The 20645-nt window shown below is 44.6% G+C and overlaps 1 protein-coding gene across 1 annotated transcript in view; it reads right to left on the reverse strand.

The window, feature by feature from the left end:
* LOC140508234 (uncharacterized) overlaps positions 1-20383 on the reverse strand; it is a 56138-nt gene extending 35755 nt beyond the window's left edge. Inside the window, 5 exon segments of the mRNA XM_072616024.1 lie at positions 947-2038; positions 8655-8750; positions 9778-9904; positions 18819-18975; positions 19793-20383. Of these exon segments, the coding sequence (XP_072472125.1) occupies positions 947-2038; positions 8655-8750; positions 9778-9904; positions 18819-18851 (1348 nt within the window). The 5' untranslated portion in view covers positions 18852-18975; positions 19793-20383.
* Positions 20384-20645: the final 262 nt, after the last annotated feature.

The raw sequence follows: 20645 nt of genomic DNA on the forward strand, positions 1-20645 counted from the left end.
ATGTCCCACTTCAGTACCTTTCCCAAGAAAACCCAGAATGGGGTCACAAAATCAGACAGAACTGAAAAATGACTGAACACGTATAGCATTTTATTCATCGTGCCATCCACCAGCCAAAAGAAATCATTAGAGAAATAAGTGTCCAACAGTTACCCCAACATTTATATCAGAATTTTGTGTGTTAGCAAAGAACAGGAAACTAGAGAGTGTTAACTGACTACAAAATGGGTGACGAAATTATGGTATGTGCTATGAATTATTATTAAGGAGTACTGAAAATCAGTGACATCTCATAGTAAAAGTCATTATATTTATAGGGCTTTATACACAGTATGATATTTGGGCTGTCTAATTAAGACTGTGCTTAAGCAAGAGGCTTCTTTTATTTATTAGATCCATAACTTTGATCTCTAGCATAATTTATCCATTGTATAATCAAGTATGACCTTCATGTCAAGGCTTTTTCGTAATCATTGCTTTTATAAGTCTTCTTTCCAGTGTGACTATGGTGATCTCTAGGGATTTCCATCTTCCAACGAAAGACGTGTCCCAATTGAGCACATCCATAATGTTTCTCTCCACCCTGAATGGTCAGATGGAAAGGAAGAGATGATCTCTGACTGAAGGTCTTCCCATATTGAGTTGATATAGATCTTGTGTCCAAAATGAATTTTCTGATGTATAACCAGCTCTATAGTCCATTTGAAAGCCTTTCTCCATTCATTATATGGATAACATTTATATCTAGAATGGATTTTCCCATGGGAAATCAGGGAAGACTGTTGCTAGAAAGTCTTACCACATGTTTTCATTCATGTTTCTCTCCAGTTTGGCTTCTCAGATGCATGGCAAAACTGGCGCTGCATCTGAAAGTCTTTCCACATTAATCACATTTATCTCCTGTGAATTCTCTGATGTACAGCAAGACTGACACTCTGTCTAAAACTCTTTCCACATCGATAACATTCATAAGGTTTTTCTCCAGTGTGTATTCTCTGATGTAGTGTAAAACTGGAGTGGTGTGTGAAAGTCTTTCCACATTCATTACATGTATAGGGTTTCTCTCCAGTGTGAAGTCTCTTATGTTGAGCAAGATTGGAGCTCTGTGTGAAAGCCTTTCCACATTCATTACATTTATAAGGTTTCTCTCCAGTGTGGATTCTCTGATGATTAACAAGACTGGAGCTGTGTCTGAAAGTCTTTCCACACTGATTACATTCAAAAGGTTTTTCTCCAGTGTGGATTCTCTGATGTTCAGCAAGGTTGGACCTCTGTCTGAAAGTCTTTCCACAATGATTACATTCATAACATTTCTCTTTAGCATGACTTCTCTGATGTACAATAAAGGATGACTTTTCATCAAAAACTTTACCACACTCATGACACTCATGGGGTTTCTCTTTAGCATGAATTCTCTGATGGGAGATAAGGGAGGATTGTTTCTTGAAGGCCTTTCCACACTGCATACAATTATGTAGCTTTCCGCTAGCATGAAATTTCTGATGGTGGACAGTGGATGACTGTCCCATACGGGCTTTCCCACACTCATTACAATCACAATGTTTCTTTCCATTATTAATTTTCTGGTGTTCAATGAGTTTTGAATTACTGCTGAAGGTCTTCTCACCTTCATTACCTGTACAAAGTATTTCTCCAGTATGACTTTCCTGAGGTAAAATTAGGTTTGAATTCGAGCTTAAGGCCATCTCACATTGATCAGTTTCCACTTCAGGAGGCTTCTCAACCACCTTTACCTGTTCCATAGAGCATTTGCTACAGGTACTATCCTGAGAACAGCCATTTCCTGAGGTCATTCTCTTGCAGTTAATTAGGACCGAATATTGTCCGAAACTCCTTGTATCTTCATCAAATTCACCGTTACTCTTTTGTTTTTTGTCAGTCTTGATAGCAGAATCACAGATTTCTTTCCAGTTGAGGTCAGAGTAAATACCATTCATGGACTTTTGTTGTTGTGATCCTTCCATAGAATAGCTCAACTTGGCAGTAGCCTTCCTCATTTCAAGTCTAGCCTCTCCATCTAAAGGAAACAGAGAAACACGTATATATATAGGGGCACATGCACATATACACAAATATGTCCTCTTCTCTCCATTGACCGAAAGGAAACTGATTTGGAATCTATTTCCTTAGGGAAAGAGAAGAGTCTTCAAACTCACATGGGCAGAATCAATTATTTCAAAATGATTTTAGCTCACTCCTCAGGATGATTTAATTTCCACAGAGGTTTACCAACAATCACACTGGAACCTGAGACACAGGCAGTCCCAGCATTCTCATTACATTCACAACTGAGAGCATGAGCTCAGAATGGGTGAGTGGCCAGACTAACATCTCTGCAACTGATACGAAAATTTAGGGATGGGGCAAGCACTGTTCATGGTAGTAGTCAAACTATTTTATCCTTGCATGTTCACTTGTTTGGATTTGGAGATGTGTGTACAGACTGTGGTGTAAGCAGTAGGTTAAACAGATACTCAGTGCGAGGAGGGCACTTGGTATGTCTGTAATATTATTTTAGAGACATTATTGTACAAATATGAGTTAATGAACAGTATGAGAAATGTACTGTAAAGAATTAAGTTCAGATATTTTTGAAATATAAATTTGGTTGGATGTTTTAAACTTATAGTTCCTATCATTCTGTAGATTCATTGTGCTTATTAAAAATAGTGATTACTATCCTGCATTCAGTTGTTTGAAAAATAGTTTCTTTGGGAAGGCAGCATTAAGTTCCATGATTGTAAGCAGTGGACCAATATCTTACCCTCGAATAGAAGGCAACCATTGCCAAGTACCAAGATGGGACAATGATCCCTGACACAATCAGTTCCAGCCCAGTCTTCTGGTGAGTATTTTCCTTCTTAATGACTGTATGTCCCTCTATGTTACCACCCTTCAGTGGCTTGTCAGCATAGTTGGGGGATTCTCAGAGGTTAAGATTCTGATTCTCTGCATTGACTGTAGGAGCCATACTTTTGGTGTAAAGATGCCTTTAAGTAGAGCCATCTCCGATCTTTGCCTGAGGCTCAGACAAGGTTCACAGCTTCTAAGAGTTAATGGCAGGATTTGAACGTCTGTCTTCTTCCACTCATGTTCCACACTCAGACAAGCAGCCTACATTCAGGATGTGTAGTCCATCCATAAACATAGATGCCATAGGTCCAGCAGGGACATCCTGCACATGACACTATGTGGGTATAATGATAACTTAAAAATGTAATGATAATTTAAATGGCAAGAGCTTTCCCATTCATTACTAGCCCCATGTAACTTGCCTGGGTCACATGGAAGTCTGAGTCATATGGAGCCTGTGGTGGGAGGAGTTTGCTGAATGGGTGGAGCTGAGAGGAAATTGTTCAGAGTAGTTAGAGCAAAGGGGAGAAAGCAGGCAGCTGGCTAGTGTGAGTGGGAGAGTTTGTTTGTGATTTAATTTAAGGGAGCTGCTTTGTGGGAAGGCGTGGGGATGGTGTTGCTCTCTGCACAGTGATTGTGCATGAATTTGTTTGTTGCTGTGATGGATTTGGCTTTCTGGTGTTTGAATAAATGTTTTGGTTCTGTCTTCCATGTGGAGAGTCTGTTGTATTTCACGATTGAGAATTGCGTTGGCATATTCATGGCTGCTGAAGGCACTGTGAATATCACAGCACTACAGAGGGGCAGGAAATCTTGGGGGGGGGGGGAATCTCTGAGATCCTTGTTCTTTCCCAAAAGTGGCCTGTTTGCTGCTGGTCTTCACAGCAACACCCCCAACCACTAATGCCCCTAGACCTCTGCAGACCTCCCAGAGTCAAGAAGCCTACAGTCCCAGGAGGCATGCGATTCCCTAGCCCACCTTGCCCCTCTCCACACCCCTCTGCAGGAACTCCATCATACTTTCAAGCCTTTTTTCAAATGCCAGTTGTTGCTGATACTTTTTATTTGGTCTTGGTTCTTCCTATTTCTCTTTATTAACAAGTGTTGATGCATTATGTAGATGCATAGTCATTCTTTATAAATTTCATTTGCTAAGAAATAGTAATGTTGTGTAGCAATTTTCAATATTATATCCAATCTCTCTTATAGGCATTCAGATCCATAAATGTTCCATTTGTGACATATAAACAGAACATTAATATTATATATTACATGTAATATTATTTTACTACCTATCATGTCCACAGATGTAGGTTAATTTCCCCCATGATCCCACTTATTTTTTCTGTTCTCATGTCCAACATCACATCATGACTGCCAACCTTTTTTTTTGTATTCATCTATTCTACATAGATGAATAATATATATATGTATATATATGAAATATTCTGTTCTAGTTCACCACTTTTTTAGGATAATCTTTATCTATTTATTCTTAAAAATTTATCTTTCATTGTCTCTGTTTCCCAATAAGACAAAGAAAAAAAGAAAAATCTTGTAATAATTACCAGTTTTAAAATCCATTTATGCACCATGTGCAAACATGCTATGTCTTATACTGCACCTTAAGCCTGTCATTCATCTGTTAGGAAATGGATAGCAATAGGACCCCTATGGGTCCTATTGAATCCTTAGCCATTTTGTGGCTGAGAAACCCTTTGGGTCTCCACGATAATGACCTAAGGAGTTTGTACTAAAAATTCTTTAATGGATCCTTAGCAGAAAATAATTGTCCAATTTTGTTATGAAAATATTTAAATAAAAATGAAATAAAGTTATATAGATATTTTCTTCTGGAACAATAAACATGTATATGTTCCAAGCACAACAGTTTTCTTTCTGCAGTAATTCCAAACACTCTTGATCCAGTATACATTGCTTTTCAAGTTCATGTAATAATTACATCAAAATCTGACCCCTTTTAAGTGTAACATGTTCCTTCATCTTCTCAACCTGAGATCAAATTGTTTCCCAAGCCCTCAGAAGAGTCAGAAATTCAAGTACAAATGGACTCCCAGTGGATAGTCCCAGGCACGCCCTTGTAGCCATTTGCTTTCTGTCACTACACCAGAGTACTTCCCTCATTCCCAGGGCATCTTGTAAGCACAGCTCATCACCAGGTAATCACCGGATCAAGACGTTACAGATACCTGCATGGATGGCAGGCTTTTTGGACACCATGAACGTGTTACAAGTGATCTTGAAACCATTATGGACCATCACAGGCTTTCTACAAAGACAGTCCTTATACTGGCCCTCATTACAGTCTTAAGGCTCTTTTGTGATTTGAACTTATCCCGTACTTATGTTAATGCTCTGCCACCTGGTAGATTTCCAAAGGAATTCGTTGGCAACATCGGTCAGTCATTGAGAAGAGTTCTTGTGACAGTATAGCTAGTTTGCCAGTGGTAGAAAGAAAAAAGCTATATCTGAAGAGATTTTTTCCTTAGAAAGAAATTCTTTCCTTAGAAAGGCTGGTTTTATTATATAAATATTGTTTAAAAAACCCAAAGAAATATGTGCAATTGTACTTCAAGCATATATATCATTTAATACACTACTTGTCATTAAGCAATAGAAAAAAAAAATCTTTTGCATGGTATCTAGGAATTCAGTTTTTTAATTTTGATAACTTTGATGAGCTAAAAATAAAACATTCCCAACTCTCAGTAAGATAACCTATAAAGCTCTTCTCCCATCTTCCCCCTCACCCATATATAAGGGAACATTTTCACTGCAGTCTGGTTATCCATTAAAATATAGCTGATGGCACAAGGGATTGTGTGCTGGACCTGAAGCCAAGAAGACCCAAATTCCAGAACCACCTGAGAAGCTTACTTGCAACGTTACCCTGGGCAAGTCATAGTGTGTCTGTTGGTCTCAGTTTCCTTATCTGTAAAGGGAGGGATAGCACCTACTTTCAGGATTCCCAGGAGGAGCAATTAAGACAATATTTGTAAAGTTTGAAGCATGCACAGGACACTATATAACTGTTAGATATTATTAGCTGTATTACTATTTTGACTGCTTTCTCCTCAACTCTGCTCTCTTTCTGGAGCTGCCATTCTCCTCTCTCCTTTTTCTTCCTTATGTCCTTGTTGAATTTACTGTAATTCCATACCAAAACTGGGTGATCTGCCCAGGTCACTTAAGACTGAGGCTTGTGATTTGTCACTTTCTTCTCAAACCTGTTTTGATACTAGATTGTGAACTCCTTGATATCAGAGACTCTTGCCTTCCTGTGTATTCCCAGAGCTTAATGTAGTGCTTAGAACATAGAGGGCACTGAATAAATGTGTATTCATTGACTGACTGGGCCCAGGCCCATACAGAGCCCTCCCCACTACCTTAAGCCCTAAAATGGGGTCTCTCTCCATTGGTCAAATACAGCTTCTGGTCTCAGTCCTGTTTTCTGTTTTCTTTCACCTTATAACCTAAAAAGAGTTGCTTTTGTCTGATTATATCACAGACCAAATACTGGAGGTCCCAAAGGCTGCTGGAGGGTGTCCTCTATAAGAAACCTGGGAGTCTCTACCTCCCTCCTACGTAAACTGAGGATGGCAGCTACCTATGTGAATCTAGCCAATGATTCTCCATTCTTGGAAACAAAGAATGAACCATAAAGATCATGAAAGGAACTTAGATGGATGACTTATGCAAGCCTCAGCCTTGGATTACTCCAGCCGAGACACTGGTCATCGGTCCTACTCATGTACTGCTGAATAAAAAGAAAGAAAACCATGAAGCCAGCTTGCCTCTGTCCACTACAAATTTAGGTCCCATCCTTTCAACTGGGCCCTGATTGGGGCAAGGCAATCCTTTGACATCTCCCTAACTGACTCCATAGCAGCTTTTCTGGATCTTCTCATTCCTCCCCATCCCTACCACATGACTTGTTCCCACCTGACCGCTTGGCCTCATATTTCACTGAAACAACGGGACATTTGCCAAGAACTCTCCTACTCCCTCTTTAGCTCACATAAATCAGACGCCTTCTTTTCTACCTTTATCCCTTTCTCTCATGCTTGACAAGGCAAACATACTCAAGTGATCCCATTCCATCCCATCCACTCCTCCAGCATATTCCCTACTCTACCATCGCCATTTTCTCATTCATTTTCCATCTCTCCATTTCTACTGGCTCTTTTTCTTTTGCCACAAATGAAATTTCTCCCCAGTCCTCCAAGCACTGATCCATCTCAATCCAGCCATCTCCAGTACATAGCACTGTAGGCCTCTCTTCCCTTTCATGGCAAAAGGGAACCTAGAGCTGGCCATCTATGCTTCTGATCTCCTTTACCCTTAATTTCTACAAAACTCTGCAGTCCAGCTCCCGACTTCACTGTTCAATGGATACTCCTATCCCCAAAGTTACCAGTGATCTCATAATTGCTAAATCAATCCTCACCCTTTTTAATCTCTCTGCAGCTTCTGACACTGTCAATCACTCCCTTTCCATTGATACTTTCTTTTAAGTTGGGTGACACTCTTCTCCTTGGGTTCTCCTCCTACCATGTTCCAAACTAACCTCATTATCTTTCCCCCAATCCTCCCACCTTCCTTCTTTCCTAACACTATCCAGGTCACCCTCCTGATTGTCCAGGCTCATAATAGAGATGTCACCCACCTCTCACCATCTCTCTAGCTCATGTACCATCACCTTCTCTCCATTTTCAATCTTTTGGAAAGTGCTGTTGATTCCACCTTGGTAACATCTCTCGCATACATTCCCTGCTTCTCTCTCAACACTGCCACCTTCTAGGTTCATTCCCCAATTACCTCACATCTGCAGGATTGAAAAAGCCTGCTGTTTTGTCTCGCTGTCTTGAGTCTCTCCCTAGACCAGTCAATGCTCTACCCAGATGTCAAATTCACCTTCTTAAAGCTCATATCTGCTCATGTCACTGCCTCCTCACTAAACTGCAATGGCTCCCTAGCACCAGGATGACATAGAAAGTTCTCTGCTAGGATGTTAGGGGCCTTCCTTATCTGCCCCTCTCTTCCCTTTCCAGTCTTCCTTCATCTTACTTCCCCTTCACCTATGCTATAGTCCAGTAGCAAAGGCCTCCCTCCTATGCCTTGAACAGGACAAACCACCTCCAGTCTCCATGGGCTTTCCCTGACCCTCATTCCTGAAATTCTCCCTTTGGCTTCTCTGAAGCCCCAGCTCAAGCTTACCTTCCACAATAAGGGTTTTCCAACCTTCCTTGATCTGAATGTCTTCCCTCCCTTGAGTAGCTCCAGTTTAACCTGTACATAACATGCTGTACATGGCTCTGTCCATGTTCTCTTCCTCACTGGTCTGTGAGCTCCTTGAGAATAGGGGATGTCCCTCGCCATTCTTTGAATCCCCAGCACTTAGCACACAGCAGGCACTTAATAAATGCTTGTTGACTTGAAGATAGTCTAGGAAAAATCCTGTATCAGACAGCTCGGGCCCTTTCTGGATTCCTTAAGGAGAGTTCCATGACCCAAAGTTCAAACAGTGCAGCTTATGGGATTGTACTTTTATCACTGGAACAGAAGTGAAAGACCATACAGTCCAACCCCTTCATTTCACAGATGGGGAAACTAAGGTTCAGTGACTTACCCAGGATTCTACTGCTAAAAAAGAATTGTAAGTTGGGTCTTCTTGACCCCCAATCTGACATTCCCTTCACTGTGGTATGTAGCTAGCCTTTGTGATAACAGCCCTCATACACCTGCTTTCCTTCACTCACCTGAATAGGAGATTCTTGGACTTTCTCTCTCCAGTATCCATAGTGCTTCCCTTTGTCCAAAATGGGAGAGCAAATCTTCTCTAGGAACTGGAAGTCCTGCACATGGGAATAAAGAAAAGATGAGTATGGAGACACACTGGTAATGTAGTTCTCTTTAGGAAAAGAGGCCACAGGAGGGTTCCCAGCACTCCTCAAGGATTGTTATCATGGTATTTCTAGTTGGGAACTTCACTGAGGGATGGGAAGATCATTTGGAAGCCAATTTGGAATCAGAAAATTCTGTCTTCTCCACTTCCTTCATAGGATGGGCAAATTCAATAGATTCCATTATCTAGAAACTGAGGCTCAAATCTGGTCTGAGACACATTAGCTAAGTGTTCCAGGCAAGTCACTTAACTTCTGTTTATCTCAGTTTCCTCAACTGTAAAATGGGGACATTTATTATCTAGTTCACGGCTTGTTGTGAAGATCTAATTAGACAGCATTTTTTCCACTATGCTTGGCACATAGTAAGTATATGTAAATGTTTATTCCCTTGTCTTCCTTTCCTCCCGCTGGCACTGGAATTCTGGGGATGTAGGAAGTAAAACCAAGGACCAGCTTGGTATAGCAGGCTTCTAAGAGTGAGACTAGGAGCGGTGAGATGCAAATTTATGCTCGTTGACAAGAACACCAAAGATCAGCCCCAATTCAAAGAAGAAGGACATACTTTGGGAGGTAGTGGGTTCCCTTCACCGCCCATCTTTGTGAAAAAGTTGTCTGAGCAGTTTTCAGGAACTTGGAGGACAAAATGCATGCTGAAGTAGAGAGGAACTAGATAAAAACTCTGAGATGAGTTCTAAGTCTGAAATTCATCAACACTGATTATGGCCTGTGAGCTCAGGCTCCCTAGAACCAGTAAGAGAGAACTTCAGGAGCAATAAAGGGGACCCCACTCCCTGTTACACACAGAAAATACCTTTTACAGGAAACCAGGCAGCAGCAGGACTCGGTCTCTTGGACACAAAAGATCCACATTTTGACCTTTCTAATAATTGATAAATGCCAGAAACCATGCACACCAGGGAAGGAATGAAGAAAGTCCCTTTGATAATAGATTCGTAGCTACAGAAATGGTCCTTACCTAGAAACAGTAGGTTCCAGGCATTCTCCAGCATGACCTCCTTGTACAATTCCTTCTGAGGATGGTCCAAGAGGGCCCACTCCTCTGGGCTGAAGTTCACGGCTACATCCTGGAATGTCACCAACTCCTAAACCATCAAAAGTCATAGGATTAGAGCTGAAAGAGACTCCAGAATTCATCTAGTCCAATGCTCATCAATTTACATAAGGAAATACGAGCACAAAAAAGGGATTTCCCCAAAGGTCATCCCTTTGTGAGTGTCAGAGTCTCCCCTACGGCTAGCTGTGACCATTAGTACTCTACGTTGTGGCTGTAGCAACTTTGGTTCAAATTAGTCATGGCAAGAGGCATAGTCATGAAAAGCTCAATACAGTGTTGAGAAAAACTTTTATATTTGCAGTTAGAATAAAAGAGTAGGTGCTACATAAATGCTTATTCCCTTCTCTTCTTTCCACACCTGCCTCACATCTGCCCTCTGCACTTCTGCCAGTCATTTTCCGTAAGTACAGATTTGGCCATGTGACTACTCCACTCTACCGATCCCAGTGGATCCCTCTTGTTCTCAGATCAAACACCAACCCTCTCCTAAGGCTGGCAAGGCCTGCTACCCAACTCACCCCAACATCTCCTACCAGCCTCATTAGATACTCCTCAGCCTCCTATCCTCTGAGATCCAGCCACATAGGCCTTCTCTTGGGTTCTCCACGTCCACCTCCCTTCCCTGGAGCTCCCTCCCTGCTTCCCTCCACCTTGGAGGCCCCTTCTCCTACCTCAAGCACCCTATTCTGTATAGTCACGCCTGCTGTCTCCAGCTGCTGGTGTTCTCCCTACTACACTGGGCCTGGAGCCCCTTTGATTTATTTGATGTCATATCTTTTTTTTTATTGATGTTATTTCTGTTTTGGTGCTTGTTATCCCCTCCTTTAGAACATAAGCTCATTTGAGTAGGGATCATTTCATTCTTTGGAGCTTTATCTCTTGTACCTAGTACAGTAGCTGGGAAATAGCAGGCACTTTAAAACACTGTTGATTGACTGGATCTTTTTTCTAGACTTTTCTTCCTTTTTCAGTCTTGATTACCCTGACAAGTGGACTTTCTTGGGCTCTGGGCCTAGATCTATAACCAGGCATTTTCTCATAAGCATTCTTGCCATTTCTGCCCTCCCCCTTTGGATCTAGTGGAGTAGAGTACAGTACCATGCCCCTAACTTCCTCTACCCACTATCTCCCATTTTGTTATACCCAGCCTGCTTTCCAGATGTCCTCACATGATGGGGGGAAGGAGTGTACTGGAATCCCTACAGCACAGAAACCTAAGGGAGATAAATCTAAAACAGGAGGGAGATAGACAATGGTGTGCTATTAAATTTATTTAACAACCAGCTTTCTGGAAAAAAATACATACAACACATTTTGAAGATTTTTGTTTTTCATGAACATCATTTTCTTATGTCTAAAAAATTTAAAAAAATAATAATAATCAAGCCTTCACTTGTAGTTGAATTTCCTAGGACCAGATGCTCACATGGAAATTTTAACAATTGGCTCTTGCCAGCCAGTTCATGTTGGCTCCATCACACGTGTGGAGTGTGGAAATTTAATGTCAGGGAGAATAGAACTGAATCCATTTTGCTTTGTGTTTTCCATTTTGCTGTGCATGACTCCTACATGAACCACAGGACTAACTGCAATGGTTGGTTTCCTTCAGTGTCTACTTCCCTCTTCTAATTGGTATAAAAAGACCCCATTGCTAAAAAGAGAGGACTTACCCATCTCTGGAATGCCCTTTGGGGTGTAGAGTGTGTTCAGGGAAGACTAGTACCTCTAATGTGAGCACTGCTGAGCCTATTTCAGGGCTGCTCATCCACCTTTGGTGTCTACCTGACTCTTACCTGTGGCTCCAAGAAGCTGTAGCATATACAGTTGGTTCCTGGTAAACCATTTCAGTAGATGGCCTAAACCAGACTGAGGGTAATCGAGGGGTTTAACACCCATCGGTGAGTTAAGGGGATGTCTACCCCAGGCATGTGAAGACTTCCCCTGGTCGAATGGGAGGATGAGAACAATTTGTTCCAACAGCCATGAAGGCAGCTGAAGCAGGTACTGTGGAGTGCTTAGAGCTTGGTTACTCATTGAAGATGCCAGGATCATCCACTGTGTCTCAAGCCATTACCAGTCATCTTGACTCTGTCCTGCCACTGGATTGTGATGACTCTGGAGGAGAGAGTGAGGCCCAGAGCTTTGTGCAACTCTGCCTCATTTAAATCCAATTTACACATGAATCCAAAGACATCACCCATGCCATTTTTACCACTTTTACCTATCTCAAAGTCCTGTGCTGATAGGCAAGTGATGAAGCAGCAGGTATGGATATACTCAGAGCTGTAGTCACAAACCTACGCAAAGGCAGCCCAGTCCATAGGGTCATTTCTTACTAGAAGCAGCAGCAGGATTTGGCAGCCCCCTGCATGTCTGAGTAGCCTTTTAAGGACTGCACTGTTCACCTCCTGGTGTGAGAAAAAGGCTAGAAAATGTGCCCTAAAAATGGTCTGCTTACCCAACCCCGGCCTGATTACCTTGGCAGGTAGGGAATCCTACTCTGTGGTTGAAACACAAAAAAAGTACAAAAACATCTACAAAGACAATTCTACTCACAATTGGCACATGGAATGTGATGACACACTTATAGACAACACAAAATCCAGTAGACCTGAAAGACTAACAGCTCTTGTAGCAAGAGAGCTCAGCAGTTATCACATCCAAATAATAACCCTGAGTGAAACAAGGCTTGCAAATGAAGGCCAGTTTACGAAGTTGGAGCTGGATACACATTTTTCTGAAGTGGGTGCAGTGAAAGAGAGCACTGTGAAGCTGGTGTAGGTTTTACAATCAAAGCTAATCTAGTCAGCAAATTGGTATGTCTGCCAAAAAGGAGTGAATGACAGGCTCATGACAATGTGATTGCCACTTGCAGAAAAACATCATGCCACCATCAACAGTGCCTATGTTGCCACCATGATGAACCCTGATGGTGTCAAAGAAAAATTTTCTGAATACCTGGAGACCCTTATCATCAATGTGCTGAAAGAGGACAAGCTAATAATTCTGGGTAACTTTAATGCTAAAGTAGGCTCAGACTACCAGACATGGCAGGGAGTCCTTGGGAGGAATGGAGTTGGAAATAGCAACAGTAATGGTCACTTACTACTGAAGATTTGCGCATTTCATCACCAACAATGTCTTCAACTTACTTAAATGCAATAAAACTTCATGATGTACCCTTGCAGCAAACATCTGTATTTAATAGACTATGTTATAGTAAGGAGAAGAGATACACAGGATGTTACAGTGAGGAAGGCAATGTGTGGTGCAGAGTGCTGGACAGATCATAGACTTATCCTCCCAATCTAAATATTTGCAATCAAAAAAGTGGTAGCTCCTAGGCAAGATGAGTATGAGAAGACTTAATGTTAACACATTAGAATACTTCTCTGAGGGGGAACAGGTCATAGCTAACTCGGAGGGAAAGTAGAGCCATCACAGAGCCAGCAACAGAAGAGCAGAAGAGGAGTGGGCAGCTTTCAGAGATGTGATGTATAGTACTACATTTACTAGGTCACCACAGTTGCAAACATTAAGACTGGTTTGATGATGATGGGGAAATTCAGAAGCTGCTACATGAAAAATGAGAACTCCATAGGGTTTGCTAGCAGGACAGTTCATCCATTTCTAAGAAGGAAGCTTTTAACTCTTTCAAAAGTAAGTACAAACAAAGCTTAGAGAAATGCAGGATTCTTGGCTCAGTAAGAAGGCAGAGGAACTTCAGTTGGATGCTAAGAGTAATAATCCAAAGTTCTTTTATGATTCTCTGAAGGCTATTTATGGATCAAAAAACCATGGTGCATCTCAACCATTCCATGCTGATAAGAACATGATCCTGGGGAGATGGGCTGAACACTTCCACAGTGTTCTCAACAGACCATCATCAATCAATGCTGAGGCCATTGACCGTTTACCTCAGGTTGAAGTCAATCCCTCCTTAGCTGAACTTCCAATTGAAGAAGTTTTGAAGGCCATTAGGCTCCTTTCATGTGGCAAAGCACCTGGTGCTGATTCTATTCCAGCTGAGATTTACAAGGTAGGGGGTCCATTGCTCATACAAAAGCTGACTGAAATTTTCTAGGTTATATGGCAAGAGGAGGTTATCCCCCAGGAGGATGCCTCCGTTGTCCATTTCTATAAAGGTAAAGGAAATAATTGCCTTGTGATATTCATAAGGCAGGAGAAAGCTCTCTCTTAGTCATTGCTGGCAAGTTTTGTGCCAGAGTCCTCCATAATAGGCTGATCTTTCACGTGGAAGATGGTTATATACCTGAGAGCCAGTGTGGCTTCAGAAAGGGCCGAGGAACAGTTGATATGGTGTTTGCTGCCAGATAACTTCAGGAGAAATGCTGAGAGCAAAACAGAGGTTTGTACACAACATTTGTAGATCTGACCAAGGCCTTTGATCCTGTTAGTCATGAGGGCTTATGGAAAATTATGTCAAAATCTGGTTGCCTAGAGAAATTCATCAGTACTGTATGTCAATTCCGTGAGAGCATGCTTGCCTGGGGTCTGGATAATATATGATGCTCCGATGCTTTCCTGGGTACCAATGGAATGAAACAAGGCTATGTGCTTGCTCCTTTACTTTTTAGCATGTTTATAACAAAGCTGTCAGATGCTTTCAGTGAGGATGAACATGGCATCAAGGTCAGCTTCTGTACTGATGGTAACTCATTTAACTTGAAAAGGCTACAACAAGCCAAGACTAAAGTAGAAGGAGAGTTGGTACTTGATTTTTTGTTCATAGAGGACTATGTACTCAGTGTAGCCTTGGAAGCAGAGATGCAACAAAGTATGAATTTTCTGCCTCAGTTAATTTTGGCCCAACAATTAATACCAAGAAAACAGAGGTTCTCCACCAGCTAGCACCCCACTATCCATGTGTGGAACCATAATTTACAGCAAATGGAGAAGTTTTGAATGTTGTGAATAAGTTCACTCACCCTGGCAGTATACTTTCTAGGGATGCACATATTGATAAAGAGGTTGACACACACATTGCCAGAACTAGCTCAGTGTTTGGGAAAGTGTGAGAGAGAAGAGATATTAGGCTGACTACCAGACTGAAGGTCTGCAGAGCCATTGTGCTGACCTCACTGTTGAATGCCTGTGAAACCTGGACCATCTACCAGTATATGCCAGGAAACTGAATCACTTCCATTTGAAATTTTTTTAGGAAGATTTTGAAGATCCCTTTGCAGGATAAGACATCAGACACTGAGGTCCTTTCTAGAATTAAACTTCCAAGCATTCAAACTGCTTCAGGGAGCGCAACTCCAATGGACTGGCCATGATGTTTGAATGCAAAAGTGATACTTGCCAAAAAGACTATTTTATGGAGAATTCACACAGGGGAAGTGCTCAGATGGTGGTCAGAAGAAATGATACAAGGACACTCTCAAGGTCTCTATTCAGAACTTTGGGATTGATTGTATGACGTGGGAGACACCGGCACAGGACAGCTTAGCATGGCATGCCCTCATCAGAGTAGGTGCTGGGCTCTAAGAGCAAAGTAGAATTGAAGTAGCTCAAAAGAATGCAAGATGCACAAATTTAAAGAACCCACCCCAAATGTTCCCAGGGACTATTTGTGCATGACCTGTGGTAGAACACTTGGAGCTTATATTGTTCTGATAAGTCATAGTTGGACACACCCTACCTTGACTCTAACCTAGCAATGTCATTTTGGTTATCTTCCCAAAGGAAGGCCAACAACCAGCACCACTAGAATGCTGTCCTCCCTTACCTAGCCAGACAAGAAGTTCCTCTGGATTTGGTACCACTAGCTATACTAACAAGGACCATGGCTCATCTATCTCCTGTAACTGATGAGGCCCATTTTTCTTAACAAGCCCACTTTTTGGTCTGCAGAATCAGCCACAATATAATGAAGAGCCACTGATTTTCCTTCTTCTTGTGCAATGTATAAACACCACTAGCTGAACTGTTAATGATACAACTTGCCTTCAAAATCTGGTGGGGTGAGCCACACTCTAGGGTATAAGAAAACCATTTCTCTGATTCCTGCTGGCTCATTGGCATTAGCTAGTGAAGGGATGAAAAAATCCATGCAACGGGAGCCAGATCTACCTTCTAGGAAGGAAGCAGTTGCTGGACTTCCAAGGAAAAGGGACATCTGACTGGCCCAGAAGAAGAAGAAAGGAGTGATGAGAAATCTTTATTTCACAAACTTTGGCTGGGGTGTGCTCTCTGTCTGTCTGTCTGTCTGTATCCCTCTCAAGGAGAGTACCCAATAATGTCTTGTCTAGTCTTCAAGATAATTTCATCTTTCAAAACATCAAAAAGGAGACATTCCACTCTGAAACTGATTGTCACTTCCAGGACAAGAAAGAACTGGTTTGCTGGCATGGAAAAAATGGGACTCTTAGGGGCAAGTGCTGAACCCCTCCTCTAATGAGGGACCAGAGGAGAAATCTGGGGATGGGCTGATATGAATTCTAGATTGGGAGGAGGCAGGTTTCATGGGACTCACTCAGAGTAAGCATAAAGATGATCCCAAGCTCCTCATATCTTTGTGGAAAGTCAGCCCAAGGGCGATGAAGGACATTCAAATAGTTAATCATCAAGACACAAGGAAAATAATATCAATAAGAAGAAAAAACTGTCATCCCAAGAGATCAGCATCAATAGAGAGAAAACTCAGTAGTCAACTTAAGTCTTAAAAAGAAAATGGAACCCACAACAGGACTCAGAGGATACTAGACAAGTGTCTAGTAAATTCAGGGTCAGCAATGCTAGAGCCCTTCACAGTCAAAGGATAGAAAGAATCTGTGGACAACAAAAAAGGGCCAACTTGTTTTTTTCAACTGGATGGGAAGACGTGGCTTCTGGGCAATTCCTAAAGCCTCCATATTATGTATGTGTGAATGTAACTACAAGGCACGTGCCCTCTCCCTGCCAAATAACTCTTTTTTGAAATTTAAAAAGTTTAAAACAGGAGTTGGCACAGCCATAGTTACCCCCACTGGTTATATTCTCTGGGCATAAGTTTCATATTGATCAGCTCTAAGGCACTGTCTGAACTCCCTCTGTGTACCCCAGATAAAACTCAAAGCCTGCCCCCACCATATCATTATGCCCTTCTAAAAATTGTATAAAAAACCCATGGTTTTGCTCACTCGTCAGCCAGTCTTGGCCAGAACGGACCAGTCAGCTTTGTCACTAGGCTGGTTTTGCTAGTAAGATGTGAGAGCCCACCTGACTGCCCAAGGGAAGTCATGATCCAGTAGCCTTAATGGGGTGATTCTGTACCCTTGTAAGCATGGATAGCTCCTGGTGAACAACTTCCATCAGTCTTACCCAACACCATCCGTGGACCTCTGCGTTTACAATAAACATCCTGTACTGAGTATCACTCCTGACTGGACCTGGCACTTCATGTTAACTTGGCCAGAGAATAAAGCACATGGCACCTTGTTCAATTATTGGAAGGAGGGATCCTACTTTGGAAGGGACATGTTAATTGGTTGGGTGGTGCCCAGAGAGCTAAACCAGGAATGATGTATGAAAGTTACAAATAGGTCAACCGGAACTTAAGTTCTGGGGAAAAAAAACCTAACCTAACCTAAAGTGACCCCAAATAGCTCCCAACAGTGAGGGCTGTCCCGGAGGTAGAAGAAGCTCCTTCACCAGGTGCAGGCAGCTTTTGCAGCCTTGGAGGTCTTCAGGTGGAGGCTGCACAGTCACTTCCTGGTACCACTGGGGACTCAGTTGGGGCATGGGTAGGAGAAGGGGTCACTGAGGAAGTGAGCTCCATGGACTGATCACTTACTATGGGTCAAGCTTAACTTCCCCTCACATTATCCCCACCCCCACTAGCGGGGCCTTACTTCAAGTACAGAAGGCTCAGTTCCTAACCTGCCCCCTCCTACCTTCCAGTGTTCCAACCGCCCAACATCTCCTCTTCAGTCCAGTGACACTGGCCTCTTGGGGGTCCCCTCCATCTTCTGCCTCCCCTCATGTTCTCTGGCCATTCCTCACACCAGGCTCTCCTGCTCCCCCTCAGATTATAGACCTCCCTGGCTTCCTTTGAGTCCCAGTGAAAATCCTACCTCTTACAGGAAGCCTTCCCCACCCCCTCAAGTCTGCCTCCCCACTGTTAATTATTCCCTAAGCGTACTGTAAGGAGCTTGCTTTGTACTGTATATACTATAGGCTTGCTGTCTCCTCCATCAGACTGTGAACTCCTTGAGGCAGGGCACTTTTGCCTCTACTTGTATCCCCAGGGCTTAGCACAATGTCTGGCAGGCCATTGTTAAGTGTCTTTGATTGATGATTTAGGCTCAGATCCACCTTGAGAGGCAGTACTATTATCATCCCCATTTTTGCAGATAAGGAAATTGAGGCAGACAGAGGTTAAGTGACTTGCCCAGGGTTAGCCCTGGTAATGTCTGAGGCAGCATCTGAACACAGTTCTTCCTAACTCCAGACCTGGCCAGGTAAGACTCAGGATCAAGGGGTTCCCTGGACCTTTGGTGGCTACAACAGAGAGGTAGGTTAAAAGAAACAAAGAGGAGGTGGAGAAGTGTGTGTGTGTATGTGTGCGCACGTGTGTGTGCTAGCCATGCAGAAGGAGAGTAAAGGGAGTGTGAAAGAAATAGAGACTCATGAGTGAAGTGGCTGTCCCTGTGGCGACTCAGTCATTAACAAACATACAAGGACAGCAATGGGGGGCGGGGGGAGGGAGCGGTCAGTGCTTGAGATCTCAAAGTGCCACTGAACCAGTGAATCAGTTTAATTAACGCAGAAGGAGAGAGCAGGACAGTGTTGTTACTCCTGTACGAAGCGCCACATCTACTTCTGTACAGAAACAACCCATAGGTGAGATCTCACCAGCATCACAGACAATCCTCTGTGTTTACAGAAGTGGCCTTTTTGGCTGATGTTGGTCACATCTGAGGATGGCGTGCACTCACCTGGGCTGGGGGTCTGCGACTCCCAGGGGCCATTCTCTCTGGCTCCAGGCTCCCTGCTTGGGCCAGGCCTTGGTCCTCTGCAGGCTGAGCTGGGGGAAGCTGAAGGATCTCTTCCAGAGGACAGTCTTTTCCTTTCCTTCCCAGGCAGGAGGCTGGCCTACAGGGAGTTACAGAAGGAGAGGTCCCATAGGAGTTACAAAGGCTCTGCTCCTGCCCTCAGGGCAGAGACCCCAACCTACAGAATGTGAGAGGTATCAGGAAGGGTCAGCTTTGGAAATGGAGATGGTGCCAGATAGTAAGACTACTTCCCTCCCTCTCCTGCTTCTTCCCTGCCACATTCCTCAGCAGGAGGCCAGGCTAAGGGAGGCTCTGGGAGCCAGGACAGTGTAACAGAGCTGGGGGAGGAGAGGGGTGACAGAAGCGTCCCAGTAGGGCCGCTGAGCCTGAGCAGACAAAGTAATTGTGTCCTGGGTCTCCCTAGGAGCTAGGGGTGGGGGTGGGGCTCCTGGGACCCTCCTGGGAGCTGAACCTTGGAGATTGCTTATCTGGGTCCCTGGAGGGAAAGTGGAGACAGGGAAGCAAAGGGATCTGGGATCTGAGAGGGAGCCAGCAGGAGAGCCACAGGTCCAGGTAAGGGAGGCCAGGCAGGAGCTTTGGTGCCTGAGCTGCTGGTGGGACAATGGAATCTCTGAACTGGAGCTGGGGGCAGGGGGTCCTGAGAGGGAGGCTGAAGGAGGTCCTTCTGAGTCCCAATGGGGGAGGCCTGAATGTCGGGCAAGTGGGAGGCAATGGTAAAGTTGGGAAAGTGATGGGGTCCTGGCCAAGGGTCAGGAATGGGGAGCCGGCCTTGGGAGGGAGGGAGGCCACAGGTGACCCGGGGGACACAGCAGGGGTACAGATGAGCAGGATGGGACCCAAAGGAAAGTTGTGTCAGCAGAAGGAGAGCCCCCCTCTGCTTTCTGGCTCACACCTACCTGGGAGCTGCAGGCACGGAGTTGACTTCCGGAAGTCAGCTGGACCTCGGCTTAAGGAAGCGGGGAGACCTGGGCTCCGGGGGGGCCGGAGGGGAGACCTGGGCTCCGAGGGGGTCGGCGGGGAGATCGGGGCTCCGGGGGGGCAGGAGGGGAGACCTGGGCTCTGGGGGGGGCCGGCGGGGAGATCGGGGCTCCGGGGGGGCCGGAGGGGAGACCGGGGCTCCGGGGGGGCCGGAGGGGAGATCGGGGCTCCGGGGGGGCCGGCGGGGAGACCGGGGCTCCGAGGGGGTCGGCGGGGAGATCGGGGCTCCGGGGGGGGCCGGCGGGGAGATCGGGGCTCCGGGGGGGCCGGAGGGGAGATCGGGGCTCCGGGGAGGCCGGAGGGGAGACCTGGAAGGCAGAGGAACCCCAGCTGCAAGGAAAGAAAGCAGCTCCGAACGAGCTCGGAGGTCTCCGGCGTCCAGCCAGCCCACAGTGGGCCGGGCCTTCCGGTCCCGAGCCCTGCCCAGCCCAGTCCAGCTGAAACCCCAGGATCTTCCCTTTCCTCCAACGGCTGCCAGACCCTGGTCGCCTCTCCTCCCCAAGCCCTGCCCTCCACCACTGGAATAACCTCTTGTCACTCCAGACCCCTCCCAGGCCTCTCCACTCCACCCCAGGGCTGACATTCCACCTGGAGCAACGGCTCTGCCAGTCGGACCCTTCTCCTGAGCAGAATCTGCAGCTCCCCCCGCCCCCCACATACACACACCTTCTTCCAAACTGGGGACCCCCCTCCTGATTGGCCCGACCATACCCATCCCCCACGTCCCTCACTCACCTGTCCACCTGTCCTCCCTGCAGTCTACACCCCGGG

The sequence above is a fragment of the Notamacropus eugenii genome, chromosome 5 (assembly GCF_028372415.1).
Source record: "Notamacropus eugenii isolate mMacEug1 chromosome 5, mMacEug1.pri_v2, whole genome shotgun sequence".
NCBI classification, from domain to species: Eukaryota; Metazoa; Chordata; class Mammalia; order Diprotodontia; family Macropodidae; genus Notamacropus; species Notamacropus eugenii.